This window comes from Polyodon spathula, chromosome 2 (assembly GCF_017654505.1).
Source record: "Polyodon spathula isolate WHYD16114869_AA chromosome 2, ASM1765450v1, whole genome shotgun sequence".
Taxonomy (NCBI): Eukaryota; Metazoa; Chordata; class Actinopteri; order Acipenseriformes; family Polyodontidae; genus Polyodon; species Polyodon spathula.
This window is the reverse complement of record NC_054535.1, coordinates 64,075,629-64,097,276: the sequence shown is the minus strand read 5'-3', so window position 1 is coordinate 64,097,276 and position 21,648 is coordinate 64,075,629. Positions and strand designations below refer to the sequence as shown.

General features: G+C 38.2%; 1 protein-coding gene across 1 annotated transcript in view; it reads right to left on the bottom strand.

The window, feature by feature from the left end:
• smc5 (structural maintenance of chromosomes 5) overlaps nt 1-19,619 on the bottom strand; it is a 68,489-nt gene extending 48,870 nt beyond the window's left edge. Inside the window, exons 1-5 of the mRNA XM_041226640.1 lie at nt 19,322-19,619; nt 18,249-18,390; nt 16,529-16,581; nt 6,486-6,648; nt 6,094-6,228 (exon numbers count right to left, since the gene is read on the bottom strand). Coding sequence (XP_041082574.1) covers nt 6,094-6,228; nt 6,486-6,648; nt 16,529-16,581; nt 18,249-18,390; nt 19,322-19,497 — 669 coding nt within the window. The 5' untranslated portion in view covers nt 19,498-19,619. The remainder of the gene's footprint in view (nt 1-6,093; nt 6,229-6,485; nt 6,649-16,528; nt 16,582-18,248; nt 18,391-19,321) is intronic.
• Between the last annotated feature and the right edge of the window lie 2,029 nt (nt 19,620-21,648).

Below are 21,648 nucleotides of genomic sequence, written 5' to 3'. Positions count from 1 at the left end.
GCGTGCAACATGTACCAAGAGCACCACATGCGCAGAGTACCGTGCACGCCATGTGCACCGAGAGTGCCGTGCACCACCGGGTATAATGCACACGAAGTCCAGTGTACACAGAGTGCACTAAGCACGGGGCAAGAGGTACTGTGCGCACCGGTATAATGTGCACCGAGTACCATGCATTACCGAGCACCGTGCACACAGAGTACTGTGCAGCGTCGACGCACTGCCTGTATCGGGTACTGCGAGTCAATAAGCAGAGATGCCAACATTTGTAAATGGAAATCCTAGCACCTGGTGAGAAAAGCATCAAGAAAACCCTAGCATACCCTAGCCACGCCCCCTTCAATATCAATCAATATTCAACAAGAATAATGCTTGCACAAACGTAATTCAGAGCTAATTATTTAAACTGTCAAAAATAAATACACGTTTTATTAATCATACTTATGTCTGTGCCCCAGCGAGACCTCTTTCTTGACCGTTTACTGTATATGTACAAGCAAGTATATGCAATTAGCATCTCTGAACCCATAAATACATTTCTTAGTACTGCATATATACACTGGGAGTGTACAAAACATTAGGAACACCTGCTCTTTCCATGAAATAGACTGACGAGGTGAATCCAGGTGAAAGCTATGATCTCTTATTGATGTAACCTGTTAAATCCACTTCAATCAGTGTAGATGAAGGGAAAACAGGTTAAAGAAGGATTTTTAAGCCTTGACACAATTGAGACATGGATTGTGTATGTGTGCCATTCAAAGGGTAAATAGGCAAGACAAAAGATATAAGTGCCTTGAACCGGGTATGGTAGGTGCCAGGCGCACCGGTTTGAGTGTGTCAAGAACTGCAACACTGCTGGGTTTTTCATGCTCAGCAGTTTCCTGTGTGTATCAAGGATGGTCCACCACCCAAAGGACATTCAGCCAACAGCAGGCCAGTGGTCGAAAACGGCTCATTGATGAAAAGAGGCCAAAAGGAGGCTGACACGAATTGTACAAAGCAACAGACTGGCTCCAGTTAGTCAACTGACAGTACAGTACAACACTGGGGCCAAAAGACCCATAAAAGAAAGCACAGCTCGTCGTACCTTGACAGGAATGGGGTATGGCAGCCGACGACCTAACAGAGTTCCACTTCTTTCAACACAAGAAACTGTGGTTGCAGTGGGCTAAGGAACGAAAACACTGGAGGGTTGGAAAAACATTGCCTGGTCTGATGAATCCCGGTTCCTGCTGTTTCACACTGATGGGAGGACTAGGGTATGGAAAAAAAACCACATGAGTACATACATCCATCATGCCAAGTGTTAACATTGCAGGATGGTGGTGGTGGTGCGAGGTGTGTTTTCATTGCACACATTGGGCCCCTTGATAAAAAAGAGGAGCAACGTTTGAATGTTGATGGATTATTTCAGTAGGATAATGCCACATGCCATAAGGCTAGGAATGTCCAGGATTGGTTCCACAAGTATGATAGTGAATTCAGCTTAGTTTACTTTAGTATACTTAAAGTACACAATTCAGTCAGCGATATCAGGTCAATGTTATCGTTTACTCACATATGTAACTTTGTGTAAGTGGCACTCTTGCACTTCATCAGTACAGACTTATTGTACACAGCTTCATAGCATTTCTTTTCCACAGACAAGAGCTTCAGCTTCTGTACACAAACAGCTTCTAGCATTTTCCTGGATAAATTTGGGCAGAAGTCTGTGTGAACTTTACGTACAATGCTGAATATTCACTCTGTGCCTGCACTACTGTGGGGTACTATCAATATGGCTAGCATCACCAAGGCCAACAATGCAAACTTTGGTTGGCCTGTTGCAGGATTCAAGATCCTCCCTATCTTGTACCAGGAATCATCTGTTATTCTCTACTTGGTACGCAACAAACTCATTTTCCAAATGAGACCAAATCAAATCTTCTGACAAAATACATAAGACTCAAATTTGACATTTGCCCTCTGACTGATCTCCACTTCGGCTCCTCATGCACTGGCAATTTGCTGGCAATATAAGAATTGGCCTCTGCGTAATACTCTCGGACAGAGTTATATTTATCTCTTTTGAGAGTTCCCTCCCTCCTTGCATTCATTTAAGTACTGTCTGGCTTTGGTGCCAATCACCAGATCTTCTCTGTCCCTCCCTTACATTAATTGTGAATGTACACCTCACACTAGTGATTGCTACAGGCTTAATGAATTTGCTGAGAAGGACTAATTGCAAGGAATCCAGTTCTCATTTTAGAACCTGAATAAATGTCTCTTCTCTCTGAAGAAGTGCATTCAAGCCCACAAAACATGGTAAGGATGCTTGGAGAAACAGCTTCACTAGGAGGTTATCTAGGCTGTGCTGTATTCTACAGAACCTGGTGTCTGGCTTGCAAACTGCTATTGTAGGTTTAAACCTCTCTTCTTGCTAACAACTCTCTTCTCCTTCAGCCTTTCTGAAAAACAAACAATAGATAGATTTTCTAAGTCTATAGTTAGGTATCTTATACTTCCACCCTTGCTACACAATACTTACATTTTATTACTTTCTACTGTAATGTTCATTTTGACATTTAATCATTAGTAATGTAGTGTTAGTTTGCATTAATTGTAATATTGCTGACCTTTGTAATACTAGAAAAATACATAATAGACTGTACTGTGAGTGCGTTTAAAAACATTAAAATACAACTAAAATGTAATTTCACAAAAGAAAAAAAATAGAAGCTACTATTTTAAAAAAAGATTATGTACTCTGTAAAAAAAAAAAAAAAATCTTCCATTATAATAGGCTAGACTGTACTATACAGATTAAATGGTACCTTTATTAGTTGCAGAAGACACCTTACCAGCCTTCAATTTCACACTGCCAGTATCAGTGAACAATTCACTTGAGGTCATAACTGGGCCTATATTCCAATAATTGAAAGCACATTAACATTTTAAAACGTTTTCACATACATACGTTCAATTGTCTAAAAAAAAAAAAGTACACAATTTTGTAATTAAATTAATAACTAATTACTTGTTTTCAATGTGCATAAATACACACCAAACAGGGCATTTTGAAAATAAATCTAGTCTGGCAGCACAAAATAGTTGCACATACTTTTACTAGCTTCTGCCACTGCAGAGGATGGCTTGGGTGGATGCCCTTTAGTCATGGCTGGCTCACTAGACTTGGCTTTATTAACTACCTTGCTGGGAGCTAATGAAGTGCAGAAAAAAAATTACTATTCATTATTGACCATCAAACTAAAAAACACTTTTAAAATTATATAATACAGTACAATGAAAGCATAGTATAGGTCTATAACTTCGTTTACTTTGCAGTATTCCACTAGCGCTGGCCACTGCTGCAGCAATCTATCAATACACTTGCCCAGGCTGAACCACCTACAATAATTCACGAAAAAAGCAAGAAATCACTGTTATTTATAAAATCAAATTGGAAGTTTACTATGGTATCACACTGTGCTACTAGGCACTGCAACCAAACTATTTTAATAATTTAACACCACATTAAAATCAGAAACTGAATGCTTCTCTCGAAATCGGGATGTAATGCACAATAATTTTCACACACACACACACACACACACACACACACACACATATATATATATATATATATATATATATATATATATATATATATATATATATATATATATATAGTTATTCTTAAGCACAAACGTGGTGTTCACATGTTTCAGTTTCAGAATCTTCCTTGCTTGGGTGCAATACAAGTCCTGGCATTGTTTCAACTGCTTGTGCCGCTTGCCACCTTTTGTAATATATATGTCTATTGAGAGTTTGTCGATTCTTGCTGGTAATCTCTTTGCAGCCGACTGGGCTGCAGTGTGAATTAAATGACAGGGACAACCCTGTACATGGACAGAATTGTTCTCCATTTTTACAAAGGCAGCTTAACCTTTATGTACACCCAGCATTACAGCTGCATTATCTGCTCCAAATGCAACACAATTTTTCCATGGTATTTCAAATGACTTCAATACTCTATCCACAGTCTTAAAGACATTTTCTCCACTTGCCGATATACCCTTGCATGATGGTAAAGCAAGCAGCTGCATTACTACTTTACCAATTTCTTAACTGATGTAACGTATTACACATGGGTACAACGGAGTCTCGATGTCACTACTGCCGTCGGTTGCAATGGCAAAAAAAATCTTTTCAAAACCGAGGCCTGTTCAGTAGCTGAAACAGATGCTAAAGTTTCAACGATTGCTGTCGTTTTTCTCCTCGCACAGCCATACTTGGAGGCAATTTTACTATCAGGAAAAGCCACTTTCACAAGTGGGCCTATGTGATCTGCAACGGCAATTGGTAAATTGTGCTCAAAAATGAAGTTTGTAAAAAGAGTCTCCGCTTTAAGTCATTTTTGCCATCTGTTTAAAAAAAAAACATCCAATGATCCATTTTCCTGCGCTTCCCGTGCATTTCTCTCGATTTCATCAAGATAATTTATTCCCCTATGCTTGACACTTAAATCGTACCTGCAGTACTCACAGTAAGCATGATGTTCTGATATCTTACTTTTTTATGAATGTATTCTTCTTGGTGTAATCTTCTTTGAACCTTTGTGCATTCAGCAGAGGTCTTTGTGTTGCCATTTCCTTTATCAAAACATTGAATGCAAAAGTTGCTGCCGCTATTTATTTTTTTTTTTAAATTTTAAACCACAAGCCAATTACAGCACGTGAATCGGATGAGAACACACCACAAAATACAAAAATGGGAACGTGGAAACTCACACCAGCATTAACATAGAAGCACAAAAACAAAACAAAAGCACCAGTCTTGTTGCACTGACGCGAGTCTAATTAAAAAAAAAAACGTAGGTTTTTTAACTTGGCCCCTATCACCGTAGCACAGCCTCAAAGCTTTAGCTGCTACGGCCAAACCGTAGCAGTTGGCATCTCCGAATAAGCACCATGCGCAACAATGGTACCGAAGTAGCAGGGGCCAAGCACGCACCATGGCATTTAGAAAACACCGGGGGCAGCTATGCAACGGTGCCTACCCTGACCGCGTGGTCACACACCTGAGCAGCACGTACCGTACAACAGGGATACAGGGCTGAAGCCGTGGCGGGCGATTGACTTTAGAAAACACAATACAAAAATGCAATAACAATAAGAATACAGCAGTACAGATGGGGGAGAGCACACTGTCTGTTCGATTGTAAGGCCCACACACGTGACGATAGGCCATTACAGCCTGATTATATCTCAACTAAACAACGGGGCAAGCCTCGGTTTGGAGTATACGGCTGGTCCGGCTGCCAGCACCCACGCTGCAGCTAGTCCTCCGCGCAAGCACAGGGACGCGCAGCAGAATCAAAACAACAAGGCCCGCAGGCAGCTGGTGGGCTAACTCAACAACGGGGACAAGGTAGGCCCAGCTCCGGTGGACTAACAACGCTCTCCAAAGAAAGAAAGAGGGTGAAAAACGCACACACTGTTAATAATACTGCTTACTGGCAGTCAACTACACAGACGACAGACAGAAGAGAAGCAGCCTGACACGCGTAGCGAGCAGGTGCTGAATATAGTAAGTAGAAGAAAAAAGGCTACGAGCTATTGATTCCGGGAAATGAGGTGGAGCCAGCTTTCAGCACGAAGTGCAGGGGAACTAGCAGCAACTCAACGCAGCACTTTAAGTAATAAGAGGCTCAATGCAACGCAGAAAGGTCTTACCGTACCAATCTTGAGAAGCGAAAAGAGAGAGATCCTTCCCTGCATGATGACTATTTACCCTCGGTAGCTAGGACCGAGGAGGTCGCCGAGGGAAGGGACACCTACTAATAGGCAGGGAACCATGACCTCCATCCACAGTAGGTAAACATGTCAGCCATACACATACTGTAGGAATGTACCACATATTCACACTTTATACCAACACCGATATACTCAATTATTGGTGCTGAAGTTTTACCACATTCTGTAGATGCATGAAAAAATAACTACAGTAGATATACTGGTGCCTTCGCTATATTATTACAAGGGTAAGACAATTATTTAACTATTTGGTTTTGCTTTAGAGAATCAACAACAAAGCACACTTTAATTGTACCTCTAGCTCCCTCTCCTTAGAACGGAAGTTTTTTAAATCACAGTGAAACTTGTACATCTCTTGAGGCCCAATTGACTTCTCAGTTGCTTCAAGCAGTTCAATTTTTGACATTTTTGCAAACTCTCCAACTTTCTCCTGAAAACAAAAAACAAACACTAGATAAGTAACAAATCTCACAAGAATATATTAAAGGTGAAAATCGTGAAAAATAAGTAACCACGAATCCAATGCATGCATGTCATAACTTCTGAATGCCCATGCATTCAGAAAAGCAATTCCTAAGATGGGTCCCACAAGAAAACTGAGAATACAGCAGCATCTGTTTCCTGGACTATACTTTGGATTCCGTTTAATCTGTAAGAGCAGTAGTGAAAGCTAAAATCTGAACATACCTGTGGCAAGAATTGACAAAGATTGCCCACTTGAATATTAAGGGCTGCAACCTTTTCTTCCACATTTTTCTGAGTTGCATGCTTCCCATTTATCGCCCACGTTGACTGATTGTTTTCAACTTGAATTTCTCGAGTAATCACAAGGTTCCCATCAGGCTTGTAACTATAAAAGAAACACAATTCTCAATAGTAACAATTTCATCTATGTTCTATTATAATTGGATTAAACAACTTATCTTAATTTGTGTCCTCCAGAATTTTATCAACACTTTCGGCACAAGTACAAGTTTTATTAAATACAGGTGAGCTTGTGTGACAGAGACTGAATGATTCTTGTTGTTAGATTTCCCTCCTGATCTGTGAGGGCACTATGCAAAAGGAACGGAGTACCCTTAATGAAATGCAATGACAATTTATTCCTAGGGTAGGTGGAAATCGGTCATTTAGGAAGGAGACTGAGCTATGGCACCCAAGTTCAATGACTCGGGTGGGAGACGGCGTGGCATCCGAGGATTGGAGGAGCGGATGCACTCGTTAACCTAGGGGTCATAAGCGAGGGTATAATAGGGGGCGTAGTGTGATCTGTTCCTTGGTAAATGGTTAGTGTTTTAACCAATAAGGAGTCTGTGTTGCGGTATTGTGAAGTGAGTTTAGCAGTAGCACAATCTGGAGCTGTAGCAAAAGCCAGCATAAACAGAGACATCACTTTCACCCCTGCATTTTCATGAAAAACTGTAGTACACCACGAGCACTTATTCACCATCACTCAGAACTGTTTTCTGTTTAGTGTTGGTGTGTTAAACTGATAAAACTGTCTCAGCATTAGGCTGAAAATCATGTGTAAATGATACGTGAAATATTTAAATACTTGGTTGTTCACTGGTTCATATTTGTAATGACAAATTATATATTATATATGAATAATATATAATATATATATAATAAATATAATATATATATATATATTATAGATATAATATATATACTATATAATATATATACACAAATGTGTCATTACAATATTAAAATCTATACTTTATGAAATTCTGTAAATTTATTATATATATATACATATATATATCCCACACACACATATTCTGTGTAAAAGACACATTAAAAACATGTTTAACAAATGTGGATTATGGGTTGTATCAACTCATGGCATTTTCTATTTTTATTTATTTCTTTATTGATTTTAAAGTGCTATTTGAAAGTTACCTGTAATCAGTTCCAATGAGTTCACATTCATTTTCTGATAATAAAATATACTAACTTATTCAGGAATCAACGAATATATGATTTAAATCATGCAGCGGGTGACATGCTAATTTTTTCATAACATGACAGTCTACAGCCGAGCCATTTTTAGCTTTATCATCATTCATTAATTATCCAGACAAATATTCCCGTAAAGGCAAATTAAAACCTGTACATTTAAAGCTCACAAAGAAAGAAAAAAGAGTGGGTTGCTGTCAATAGAAGGATCGGGTTCAGTGAAGTACTGTTCAAATTCACAATCTTTCGTGTAGAAAACATAAAGCTGACAGAATCCTCACGTCCCTGCTTCTATGCCAGAGCACCTTCGTGTGTGTGTGTGTGATTATGTGTGTGTGTATATATATATATATATATATATATATATATATATATATATATATATATATATATATATATATATATATATATCTTGGATATAGAAAGGCTACACCCCCTTTCAAAATGTTCACCTTGCCATATAGTCAGGAATTAAAATGCATAAAAATTGTTGTTTTTTTCATTTATCTATACATCCTACACCACAACTTCTAAGTGAAAAAAAATTCCAGAAATTTGTTGAAAATTAATTAAAAATAAAAACTAAAATAGCTTGATATAAGTGTCCACCCCCATTGTAATAGCAATCCTAAACAGCTCGTGTAACCAGTCGCCTTCAGAATCACACCAAGTTAAATGGCCTCCACCTGTGTTAAATTGTAGTGATTCACATAATTTCAAGATAAATTCAGCAGTTCCTGTAGGCTCCTTCTGCTGGGTAGTGCATTTCAAAGCAAAGACTCAACCATAAGCACTAATGCGCTTTCAAATGAACTCTGGGACAAAGTTGTTGAAAGGCACAGATCAGGGGATGGGTATAAAAATAAAGGCCTTGAATATTGAGCACGGTCAAGACGATTATTAAGAAGTGGAAGGTGTATGGCACCACCAAGACCCTGCCTAGATCAGGCCGTCCTCCAAACTGGATGACCGAGCAAGGAGACTACCTTGAGATAGGCTTCCAAGAGGACAATGGCATCTTTGCAAGAGCTACAGGCTTTTATGGCCAACTGGTCAAAGTGTGCATGTGACAACAATATCCTAAGCATTCCACAAAGCTGGCCTGTATGGTAGGGTGGCAAGAAGGAATCCATTACTCAAGAAAGCCCACCTTGAATCACGTTTGAAGTATGCAAAAAAACACAGGAAATTCTGTAGCTATGTGGCAAAAAGTTTTGTGGGCTGACGGAACTAAAATTGAACTTTTTGGCCTAAATGCAAAGCATTATGTTTGGCGCAAACCCAATACAGTGCATCACCCAAAGTATACCACCCTACTGTGAAGCGTGGCGGTGGCAGCATCGTGTTATGACAATGTTTCCCATCGGCAGGGACTGGGGCACTTGTCAGGATAGAAGGGAAAATGAATGGAGCAAAGTACAGAGAAGTCCTTGAGGAACACCTGCTGCCCTCTGCAAGAAAGATGAAACTGGGACAGAAGTTCACCTTTCAGCGTGACAACGACCCAAAGCACACAGCCAAAGCTACACTGGAGTGGCTAAGGAACAAAAAGGTAAATGTCCTTGAGTGGCCCACTCAGAGTCCTGACCAAAATCCAATCAAAAATTTGTGGCATGACTTGAAGATTGCTGTCTCTCCAAGGAACTTGACAGAGCTTGAACAGTTTTGTAAAGAATGGTCAAATATTGCCAAATCTAGGTGTGCAAAGTTGGTAGAGACCTATCTCAACAGTCTCACAGCTGTAATTGCTGCAAAAGGTGCTTCCACGAAGTATTAACTCAGGGGGGGGTGGAGACTTATCCAATTAGGATCTTTCAGTTTTGTATGTTTAATATATAATTATTCTCTCAAACCCCCCCCCCCCTTAACAGTGTGGAGCATGGTGTGTAGATAAGTGAAAAAAAATCCTCATTGAGGCACTGACACAACAAAATGTGAAAAAAGTTAAAAGGGGGTGTAGACTTTCTATAGGCGCTGTATGTACACTCAATTAAACTAACAATTGGCATAATGAATGATTTGAAAGAGATGGAGATTTTAAGTTATGTATAAAAGTGAACAGAATTTGAAATCTGCAACTTCTTATAAGCTGAAGAATAGTTTACAAATGTGATTAACTAAACTTAATTCAGTTGAGTGTTCATTTAAGTAACAGAGCTGAGTTGGAACAAAAACCAGCAGACAAGGGGTCCCCCTGACCACGGTTATGAACCACCCTTTAGAAGTTAAGAAAGATCACTGCTGTTTGTGACTAAAACCATTGACATGTGAATTGTAAAAGATAAGACAATCAGAACAATTACAATATGAACACATCTGAAGTGAAACAATGTACTTCTGTACTTTTCTTTCAAGTATACAAACATTTCTAACAGTAACTTTTGTTTTCAACCTTTTCAGCTATTTTTATTTATTTTGTTGACAAAAGCCATACTGGTGTTTAATATGCTGGAAAATAAATGAGATGTATGTGTGGCACAGTAATGAGATCACTGAAAGGACATAAAATAGTCTCAATCATCGGGTTTGTTTTCCTGATTTTAAACTGAAGAGATCAATGTTTACATAAGGTTTTTTTTTTTTTTTTTTGGTTTAGCAGAAATGGGCACACCTTCAACATGTATGTAGGTTGCCACAGAATGGTCATCTTTGCATTAGAAATTACACATAGTTGTGTAATGTTGTTCATAATGAACAGTACACAATTTCACTGGAATACTTACAAAAATTAGGCGATTAAGACAAATGTTACGTAGGTCAGTCATTACTACAGTTATTCTGGTTTTAATCACAAAGGAAAGAGACTCTTCAAAACTTCTAAAAGACATCTACTATATTGAGCTGTTTCAGAAAACTTCTGAATCCTCAGCAACCCACTGACCTGCTGCAGCGACGGTCTTACCTGACAATTTTCTGTCTTATTCGTATTTGTCAGCTCTTACTATCACTTAAAACTTTTTTTTTAGTTTTTGATTTCCATTGTTTTTTTTACTGGAATGCTGAGTTAATATCTGTATACATATGAAATGAAAAGAACAATTTTTCCATTGTAGGTTTCTCTGTATAAGTTTTACAAATCATCTTAGTACTTGCAACTTCCTCTATTATTAAAGCAAACATTTCCAAGTATGATGACATTTAAAATATATTATACACTTATACATAGACTTCTCATTAACAGACAGTATTTGAATGTTCTGTTTACTTATGTTGAGTCTCTGCAATGATGTAGAATCATAATAATTTAGTATATTTAATTTACTCCTATTAATATATGGAGATACATATGTGTATAACCCATACAAATAAGCAAAACATACAATAAACGCAAGAAACCCTTGAGAAAGGGATTATGAAACAAAGTTTGAATATAGCGTGCCTGGTCTGGAACAACAGGTGTGAATAAAGTAAAGGTGAAGGGGAACCATAGCAACGCTGTGTTAAGTTTTACATTAAGATATAATAATTGGAACAGTTTTTATTTGTAGACAAATATATAAGAAACAATGTAGATAAAGTAAACATTTATTTAAATGATAAAACCCAACCGGAACAAACAAATAAAGGGTACCTGTGGCCTTATACACTTCTTTTTTTGCAAACGGATGCACTTCTATTTCAAAACCTCTCTATATACGAGAAGGAGGAGTGGGGTTGTGTTACACATAGGATTAATAATAATAACAGTGTTTTAATCATGTGTGTTAGTGTATGAAACTGACTGTAAAAATGTGTACAGTATTTATTTAATCTTTAATATAAATAGCTGCAAGTCTAGTTGCTTTACAATAATACTTCAATACCAGATTGTCTGAATTTGTAATGAATTGGTACACTTGTTAGCCCTTTCAAATACTGTAACTATTAATGATAAACTGCTGTTCTGTTGAGTGTATGGAGAAACAGGGACTGCAGGTGTCGTGGAAGGATTGAGCAGGGGGTCGGGAATAGCGACCCCTCATTTCTAAATATAGCACTGCAACACTGACTACGTAGCACTACATTATTTGCATCGGCTGCACTTGACTACCTAAAGTTTGATTCAATTTTTTTATTTATTTGCTCATGATTGCTGTTTAACTGTAAACTGCAGCTAATGCGTTTGTGACGTTAACGTGACCAGCGCAGTGCTATATGGGATATTTGCTTAAACAAAATTGGGTAGCTGGCGATAAAGAGGGTTGCTAGTCTTGTACATCTGAGTTCTAGAAATGCACTGAAGTTATTTATTTATTTTAAAATCGGGCCTGCTAAAGAGACACACACACACACACAAATATTGGGTCATTCCATGCCAACTGAACCAGTGCCGTTGCCTGTCCGTATCAGATTTTCCTAGAAAAAACTCATCTGGGGGTTTGAGACACACAGAGTTCAGAATTTTTTTTTTTTTTTTTTTTTTTTTTTTAATTTCCTCTTTGACTTTGCAACGGTCAACCTAAAATAAGAAAGGGGCCTTGACCAGAAAATCACCCTGAGTGCAATTTAAATGCTACCATCATGTGTAGCACCTTGTTATACTCGTAATGAACAGGGCTTTTCAGAAAAATACTGCCAGATGAGGGGTAACTGATGACTTTTATTCGAACTTCAGCCTAACCCCTTACCCTGAAATGTAAGTATTGATGTAGAACCATAGGAACCAGTTTTTCAAATTCTTTGGAAAACGTTTGCTATTTGTACAAAGTTTAGGTTGTAATAACTTGTGTGGGGTAACTCCAAAAAAATCACCCAAAGATATGTTTGGATAGATGTTAATGAGATCAACAAGCATCAAGCAAAATATGTTGGTATTTATGGATTTTGGGGAGTCAGGACTTCATCGTTATGGATTTGAAAAACCAAAAAGTGATAGTAAAGTTTTTTTTTTTTTTTGGTTTAGTTTTTTTATAAGTTGTGGTGCCTACCTAGGGGGATAGTTGACTGACTGACTGACCAACCATTTGTGAAAAAGCCATTTGCTGCATTCTCATGCTTGCCAATTTGAGGCAAAACTGAAAGTCTTTGGTTTAGGAAGTCTTCGATGACAGAGACAGGTGTATTTAAAATAGTGCTGTAAACAGGGAATTATTTTATTTATTTATTTTAAGAAAAAACATGAATTTAGTTTTTAAAACCCAACTAAGTAAGGTTTTGGTAGTTTCAAATGTGTCGTAACACAGAAGTCCCAAGTCCCATGCATACTACTGTATAACTTAAATAAGCTGCATTTGCCTCCATGCTGTCAATTTAAGTTTCAACAGTTGTACTACTATGTGCAGAGGTGTAGTGCTGGGGGAAGGAAGCAAAATGCTACAGTATAGTGACAAGGTCCTTATCCCCAGGTAGCATATTATGCATGTGGGTTTTTTGCCGTTTCTGTTAGTCTTCTATCTTTAAAATGTTTTTTTTTTTTTTTTTAATTATAAGGATGTGTATAATTTTGGTCATAAGCAAGAATTGGTGTATTTATACAGCATGAAAATAAGGTGGTTTAATTTACGGAGACCGACTACAGAACTTGTTCATTCCTGTTGAATTATTATTATTTATTTCATAACAGAAGCCCTTACTCAGTGCGACTTAACTCTTACAGTTGTCACAAAAAATACATGTTTCAAGAATCACAGAATGCCAGCATTGTGCTTAGCAAAGTTGGAATTGTGGTCTATCCTGCAGATGAGATGTTAAATTAATGTCCTATTGTAAGTGGCTCTCCATATAATGCTTTACAATTCACAGCCTACCTCTGTAAGGTGCTTTGTGATGGCAGGGTTCGACATTAACCATGGCCCGGTGGCCTGGGGCCGGTAGGGAACGCAGTTTGGCCTGTAGTTATGAAGCACCACAGGCCCGACTGGGCCAGTTACAATTAACTAGTATAATATATATAGTGCATATGGCTTCCGTTTCATGAATCCAGGAAAATGGATCAGTGTGTCAAAAAGCTGAAAATTAAAATTTACAAACCATTTTTAAAAAAAAATAACTACGAACTAATCCCAACTTTCCCGCCGCGCATCATATTTGTTGTACAGTTAGAATCTGAGACAGCATACCGAAGTGCTGTGTTGGTACTCGTTCCCGCGGCAAATCTTTTACAAATCGGGTTTTCTACAACTAGGTAACCAATAAGCCAAAAGGAAAGCGCTGAAATCAATAAATCATAAAAGAATGTAACTATGAAAAAAAAAAATGAAGACGAACATTGAGTGGAGGCTTCATTATGACAGAGAAAAAAAAGTAACATTTTGCCTTGTTTGGCGTCATTTTCTTAGACTTGCAGATAAAACAGCAGCTTTATTTGTTGTGAATTCAACATTTCATTTACATCATATCCAGTCTCTCAGTAAGATGTCCCAATGGATACCCAGATGCGCATCTAATTGTCTAACTTTTGATTTGGGATCCAATGTGTTCAGATCTAACCTTTACAGGACTCGATGGTATCGCTCAGCAAGATTGCCTCTGACTTGGGAGAGGCTACACAAGCGACAACGCTCTGAGTAGAATTGTTATTATTTTGCATTATGAATATTGTTTTAATAGTGTTTATTATTAGGATTATGGATGGGAATTCCAAATAGTTTCCTAGTTGAATACACAGGGTGCAACCTTTTTGTGTATTCGATTACCCGAACTCTGGTCCGTTACGCTACCAAGAGTAAAAGGCAAATGCCTGTGCACAAGCAGACAGCATAACAGTGTAAGCCGGTCAAGTTTAGCCGGGTTCACAAAGTACTCAAACGATGTCCAAGACAAGATTTCTTCCCTCTGTACCCTATTTCCTTAGGCACAAGTTTTTTCTTTTGTTTATTGAATTAAAAGACAGATCTCAATGAGCAGCAACGCCACAGCGTGTATCTCTTCAAATGAAAGCAGCAGTAGCATAATACTGCGCAAAGCACCAAATAATTTTTGCTGTAGTGTATTCAGAATAAAATAAAACCTATCATATAGCAACCAAAATATTCTACATCTGTTTAATTCTAACAAATACTATTTATAAAATAATCTTAACAGTGCAAATATTGTAACCTGGCCAAAACAATAGAAAATGCATTCCAACATTACAATAGTTTAACATTACTAATTACAACTAGCCATCAAGTACTGACATCAGATTAATCCAAGTCAAATTACTTTGTTTATTCAATAACCTGTAAATAATTCAAAACAACGATACCTGGTTGTACTTTTAATGGTCAGTGCAAATATTGCCGTTACTCCATCCACTCACAGAAAGTCAACAGTAGATGTTTTACATTGAACTACAGTCCAGAGTTACAACAAACTCCTTTCCAACTCCAAGTATCTTGCCTTTTCTTTAGTTACTGCGTTGTTGTGCTTAACATGTAGTATATCTTTATATGTATCATAATGTTAAATTACCTTTCTAATTTCTATGTTACCATGTTTAGATTACCGTACTTCTTTTAGCACTTGCTATATACATGTTTAATGGCTGAAGTAACATATATTGAAAGGCTTAATTTAGCCGCTTTCTTTTGAGACGTGGGCTCTCTTTGGTTACCAACAGTTAGAAACATACTGAAAATAAAAACAATCATGAAAACATATATAAATATATTGGGCCAGATAAAATTGCATCCAGGCCAGTTAAAAATCTAAACGCAGAGCCCTGGATGGTGTTCCACTATGAAAGGCGCTATATAATAAAGACATTACATTCTATTGTAACTGGAGGAAATTGTACCCAGGATTTAATTTTGGACAGAACAAGATAAGCTTACCTATGTTTTGAACTAAGAAAACTGTCACTGAAAAATTGCTAGAGTTGAAATAAGATGGGCGGTTGTTGAATGCGGTTCTGAAATGAGTGGACTTACACAACACTGGATTTTTAATTTGATGTACAACTGACGGGGAGTCTGAGATTTTGTGTAAATTTATATACAAAGCTTTTGTAAGTATGGGTATTTACTAAAGACTCTAATGCATTGTTAATCAATGAAATAGGTTTTATTTAACCTGAAATAAATTCTACCACCCCATACAACAACAGTTCAACCTTGTTTACATTTCGATCTTGTGTGTCTGCCTCCAGTCTAGACCACAACAGCAAAGCAGGAAGTAACGCCCTGTCAAATCATGCAGTAAGTAAACAACTTTACTTTTCACACCCCCTAGCAAAAGCAACAAGGCTTATAAAGCATTACAAAAAATAAAATTACCAATTCTCTTAAATTATACAAATAAATTTGGTTCGTCTGTTACCATAAACACGTGTTGCTGCTATATGTGTTCAGCTTTATATTTCTGCTTATACTAAGATAAAAAATTGACTTAAGCATTATTTTTCATTAAAGGTTTGTAATTTGTTATTAATTTGTTTTAAAATGCAGCCCTTGCTTTGTAAAAGAGAGGTAAGCGTAGCTGGTTTCCGGCCCGCAGTTGTACACTCTGGATGTCTCCTCAGCTTGGCTCAAGTTAACAAGAGAATCAATGGGCGACCGAACGTTCTAACATTTGACCAAAGTGCGCAGGCATATTTTCACAGTTATGAAAAAACTAACCACGCATGCGTGAAGAAAAGCCCAAATATCTCGGTAACTACTTGATCGAATTTGTTGGTTCCACAAAAAGGTCCATTTATATATATATATATATATATATATATATATATATATATATATATATATATATATATACATATACACACACACATATATATAACTATATATATATATATATATATATATATATATACACACACACACACAAACAGAATATGCTGTAATATCAGAACTAACACCACATGTACTTACAGCTCAATTTCAATGCTGCCTTTGTTGCATCCCCGCTTCACATAAAGTCCAATCTAAAATAAACACATAAATTAAGGCTTTGCAATTTTTAATGTAACCTCCGAATGTTGTACTGTCTCTTATAGCACTATGTAACACAATTTTTGTTCCTGGGTAGTAAGTGTTATTTCCTAATTGCTTATGCCGCAAAAGTATAGAAAATGGCTATTATTCCCCACAAACTTTGCTTTTGTGACCAGAACAATGATATTTTGAAATTTACCTATTTCCAATAAGAAAACAGTCTTTTCGTTCACATAAAGTCAGAAAAAAACAACATATGAATCCAAATTAACATGTACTTATACTAAAGTAATACAAAAATGACTACAAAAGATTCAAAGTCCAGTATATCCTGGTGGAAGTGCTCGCCTTGCTCCTCCAAGTACGCTCCCATGTTCTCCTTGAATTTATCAAGATGAGCATCAAGGATATGGACTTTGAGGGACATCCTACAGCCCATTGTGCAGTAGATCCACCAGAGTCTCAACCAGCTCCACATAGTTTTCGGCCTTGTGATTGCCCAGAAAGCCCCGAACCACTGCGACAAAGCTGTTCCAAGCCGCTTTCTCCTTACTAGTGAGCTTTTTGGGGAATTCATTGCACTCCAGGAGCTTCTTTATCTGTGGTCCGACAAAGACACCGACTTTGACCTTTGCCTCAGACAGCTTAGGGAAGAAGTCTTGAAAGTACTTGAAGGCTGTCGACTCCTTATCTAGAGCTCTGACAAATTGTTTCATAAGGCCCAATTTGACATGCAGTGGTGGCATCAGCACCTTCCGGGGGTCCACCAGTGGCTCCCACTTGACGTTGTTCCTCCCCACAGAGAACTCGGTCCGCTGTGGCCATTCCCCCCTGTGGTAGTGCGCCTTGGTGTCCCTGCTGTCCCAAAGGCAAAGATAGCAGGGAAACTTGGTAAAACCGCCTTGGAGACCCATCAGGAATGCCACCATTGCAGCCTCTTGATGCCATCAGAAAAATGCAGATATGTATCCACTTAGGCAGCTGGAATTAAACTGAACTAGTGGGCTTAAGGCCCCTGTATTTATACTACTATTTATATTACTGGAAAGTTCTAGAAGTTACTCCAAGTTTACTCAGTACTGAATCTATCTGGAATGTTCTGAAAATAGGTAAATTTCAAAATATCACTGTCCTGGTCACAAAAGCAAAGTTTGTGGGGAATAATAGCCATTTTCTATACTTTTGCGGCATAAGCAATTAGGAAATAACACTTACTACCCAGGAACCAAAAAAATAATAATAATTTGTTACACGGTGTAATTTGCAAACTGTTTCATATAACTGCTGCATGTTGAAGATGATAACAAAAGGTGGAGAAGCTAAGCTCTGCTTCAGTATGACAAAGGACCGATTTTGAAAATGGATGCTTTTCTTTTTGTTATCTAAGCCTGCAGTTCAACAGCTACTTGCAAGTTTGTGCTGAATAAGAAAGCTCCAATCTTGCAGGCCATTTAAAAAAAAACACTCTGAATGAGATCCAGGAAGTATGGAGGTAGCATTAAAAAAAGTCTGCATTCATTGATCAACTTTGGTTTACAAACACATCTTCTGTGCAAAATGTACTGCAGAAGTGCACATCATTGTATTATTCTCTTGGCTCACGAATATTGGTATGACAATAAAAAAAATTAAAAAAAACATACTATACTTTACTCACTTTATCTCCTCTACCAATGAAGGAAGTCTTTCCGGCTAGACCCAAACAGATTGCACAAACTATGCTAGATTTCCCTGTACCATTAGCTCCCACGATCATGTTTAAATTTGGTCCTGGATACACCTCGCAGAAGTCATAGGTTCTGAAAAACAAAAGTTAAATAAACTAGTGAGCTTTACTTGAGAAACGGTTTAAAACATGACTATGCAATAATATGGTTTCCCATACAGGTGTATTACAACTTTTCCACTCCCCTCCCTCCTCCCTCCTCAACAGGGCCAATGAATGATCAAAACATTTTAAATGGATAATTTTTTATTTCTGTCATTTCCATGCTGTTTATTATTAGTAGTAGTAGTCGTAGTATTATTATTATTATTATTATTATTATTATTATTATTATTATTATTATTATTAAGAATAATACATTTGGCAATTTCTTAGACTTAACAGCAATTAATTTTAATACATTTAGGGATTGTGTATTCACTCATTTATGACAAATACTCTGCCTACAACTTAAGTTTATAATGTGACAGAAGCACTGTGTCAGGGAAGGAGAAAAGAAAACCCATGAACAACAGTAGACCCAATCCCCATGTAGCATCACTACAATGATGACTAGATTTACAGAGTATGCACGTATCACATTACTCTCCCAGCGAGCAAATGATACGCTGTGCTTTGTTATTAGACAATTGTGTTACCACCACTTCTACGTATGGTATCAGTACATGGGCAATAAAAATATATATATATTTATTTATTTATGTTTAAAGTGTTCGTAAATTGTCGTTTTTTGTTTTGTTTTTTTAAATCAAATGTTCTATTGCCTTGGCCTGGAAGGATGTAAAACAAAACAATGGCGGCAATCTTAACACAACATATTGAAAACTCGTGGTATGTCAATGAGTGCTTTCTGACTATGCATATATTCACATGACATTCACAAAAATATTCTTTGTTTTAACGTTCGGTTAATATTAGTACAGCACCCTGCTACCCTCTGCTTCAGAACTTCGGGTAGGTGATGAAGTTAAAGCTGTCGTACTCGCAGTTATATCGGTACTTACAGGAAGTTGCACATTTTAATCCGAACTATGGAGCCTTCCACAAACTGCGGATTATGTGTGCTGTCTTCGCGTCCAGCCTCATTAGCATGTGGTCTCATTAAAGCATTTTCATTTTCATTGTTTGTATTTGTGAATTCTGAGCTGATTATTCGCTTCCTTTTTGCTATAGCCGCCATATTGAATAATTGGATCGAACAAGGGGGCGTGTGTCATTGCTCTGACTCTCGGTATGAGAATCGTGCCTGTGTTGTATTTCTATGGAAGGCCATCCGGGTCAAAAATGCGTTATGTAGTAAGCGTTTCAAATATTTAGCGTCTACCATAGTCGTTGATAGATGAAATGGTAACCATATTAGTCTAGAAATGACAGACAAATAGAAGGAGATGTGATGATACCTTTTATTGGAGTAACTAAATAATAATTATTCACAAGCTTTCAAGACCTCAAAGGTCTCTTCTTCAGCTGTTGTGATAATAACTATTACACGTACTAATTTGGCAAATCGGATTGCTGAAAATGAAATGAGAACAAATGAATGAAAAAAAATGTATATGAAATAAATTATCCAATTAAAAGTCACCTTACATCTGCCATTCCCGCCAAATTCGTGGTGGTATATGGACTTGGCATTGTCTAATGAAAGACGAACGGACTCGATGCCTTCATTTTTACTACCTGAATCCTTGAAGAGAAGCCCCAAGAAGCTGAGGGAGTAACGAGGATGTGGTTTCACCTAAGAGACTGAAGTGATTGGATAGAAATTGAGATGTTACGGCTGCTGTGATTGGGCGCGGAGCTTTAAAGACAGGACGGAGAGAGAGAAGGTGAAGGAAGGAAGGAAGGAAGGAAGGAAGGAAGGAAGGAAGGAAGGAAGGAAGGAAGGAAGGAAGGAAGGAAGGAAGGAAGGAAGGAAGGAAGGAAGGAAGGAAGGAAGGAAGGAAGGAAGGAAGGGTGTGAGTAGACGGCATTTAACAAGACAGGGAGAATATCCAATTATACAAATACTAGTTCGTTTTTGATATATGTATATTATATGTATATTATTGTAGTTTTCGATATTATACAATATTCTTTCTCAATAAAATATTTTTGGACGCACATTACGTAAATACCAATCAGGTTTTTGCATACTTTTGCATACTGTATATTATTTTATATTTTCTATAGAATAATAATAATAATAATAATAATAATAATAATAATAATAATAATAATAATAATAATAATCCTCATCACGTTTTGCCGACTCGTTTATGTTAGCAAGGCCAGTTTTCTGAAGCCAGTTCACAGAAACGGTAAGTTCAGTTCCCTTTCAATTCAAATGACAACCATTACCGAACGGGAAGAGCCTCTCTGACCATCAATCTCTGAGCAAATATACAAAAGCTGCCCTATCAGGGCCCTGCTGTGAGGGGGAAGTCCCGCCCACCTCCTGTTGAAGAGGGACGTCCCCATTTTCTCTCTCATCTCTCTGAGACAGGTCAGATTGCTTTTGTCTTTCTTGAACCGAAATTGGCTGATTTGTTGGTTTTATCCGCAAATTAAAAACTAATTTTCCATGATAAAATCGCGCTTCAAGCGTGACTAAGCATGCTCTCGTTTATTCTCACATCAGTTTTTTCTGACTAGAGCTGGTTTCGACCCCCCTTAAGGGATTAGAGAGCGGCCATTGCTCTTTCACTACGAGACCTCGTGAAGTTGTTACAGCGGGCTCGAGGCGTCGTCCTCTACGCCGATTTAATCGGCCACAGCGACCAAGGCGATGGTGGCTGCCCATGGCATTTGTGACTGACACAAGCCAAGGTCGTGGAGACCAAGAAAGTGACGGTACTGGACGCTCCCATTACACCGGGGCAGACTTTTGGAGCGACAATTGATGTGAGTCTTGAGAGGTCCCACAAGGCCATGGAGGTTGCCTCCAAGTTTTCGCACCTTCAGGCTTACTGTCAGCGCCCAAGGTGGCATTCGCAGCCTGCTGGGGTGAAAGGGTCTGAAAACCGCCCTCCACCCCGGAGTAGACAAGCAGACAGAGGCAGAGACAGCGGCAGGGGACCACGGCAGGCCAGGGGTAACTGGTTCTCTGGCTGGAGACCGAGGCCAGGGCCTAAGAAAGACCCGCCCCCCTCCCAAGCCCAAGGTACACCGCCCCTGAGGGGCCCCGGCTGCCACCAAACCCCCCAACAACCGGACTGACCAACGGCAACGACCCATGGCAAGGCTGCACCCAGGACTCCTGAGTGCTATCAACTATGAGACATGGAAACACTCTACAATTCCGCATAGGTCCACCACCCTTCAAGGGTGTGCTCCTCGCCACCGTCGAATC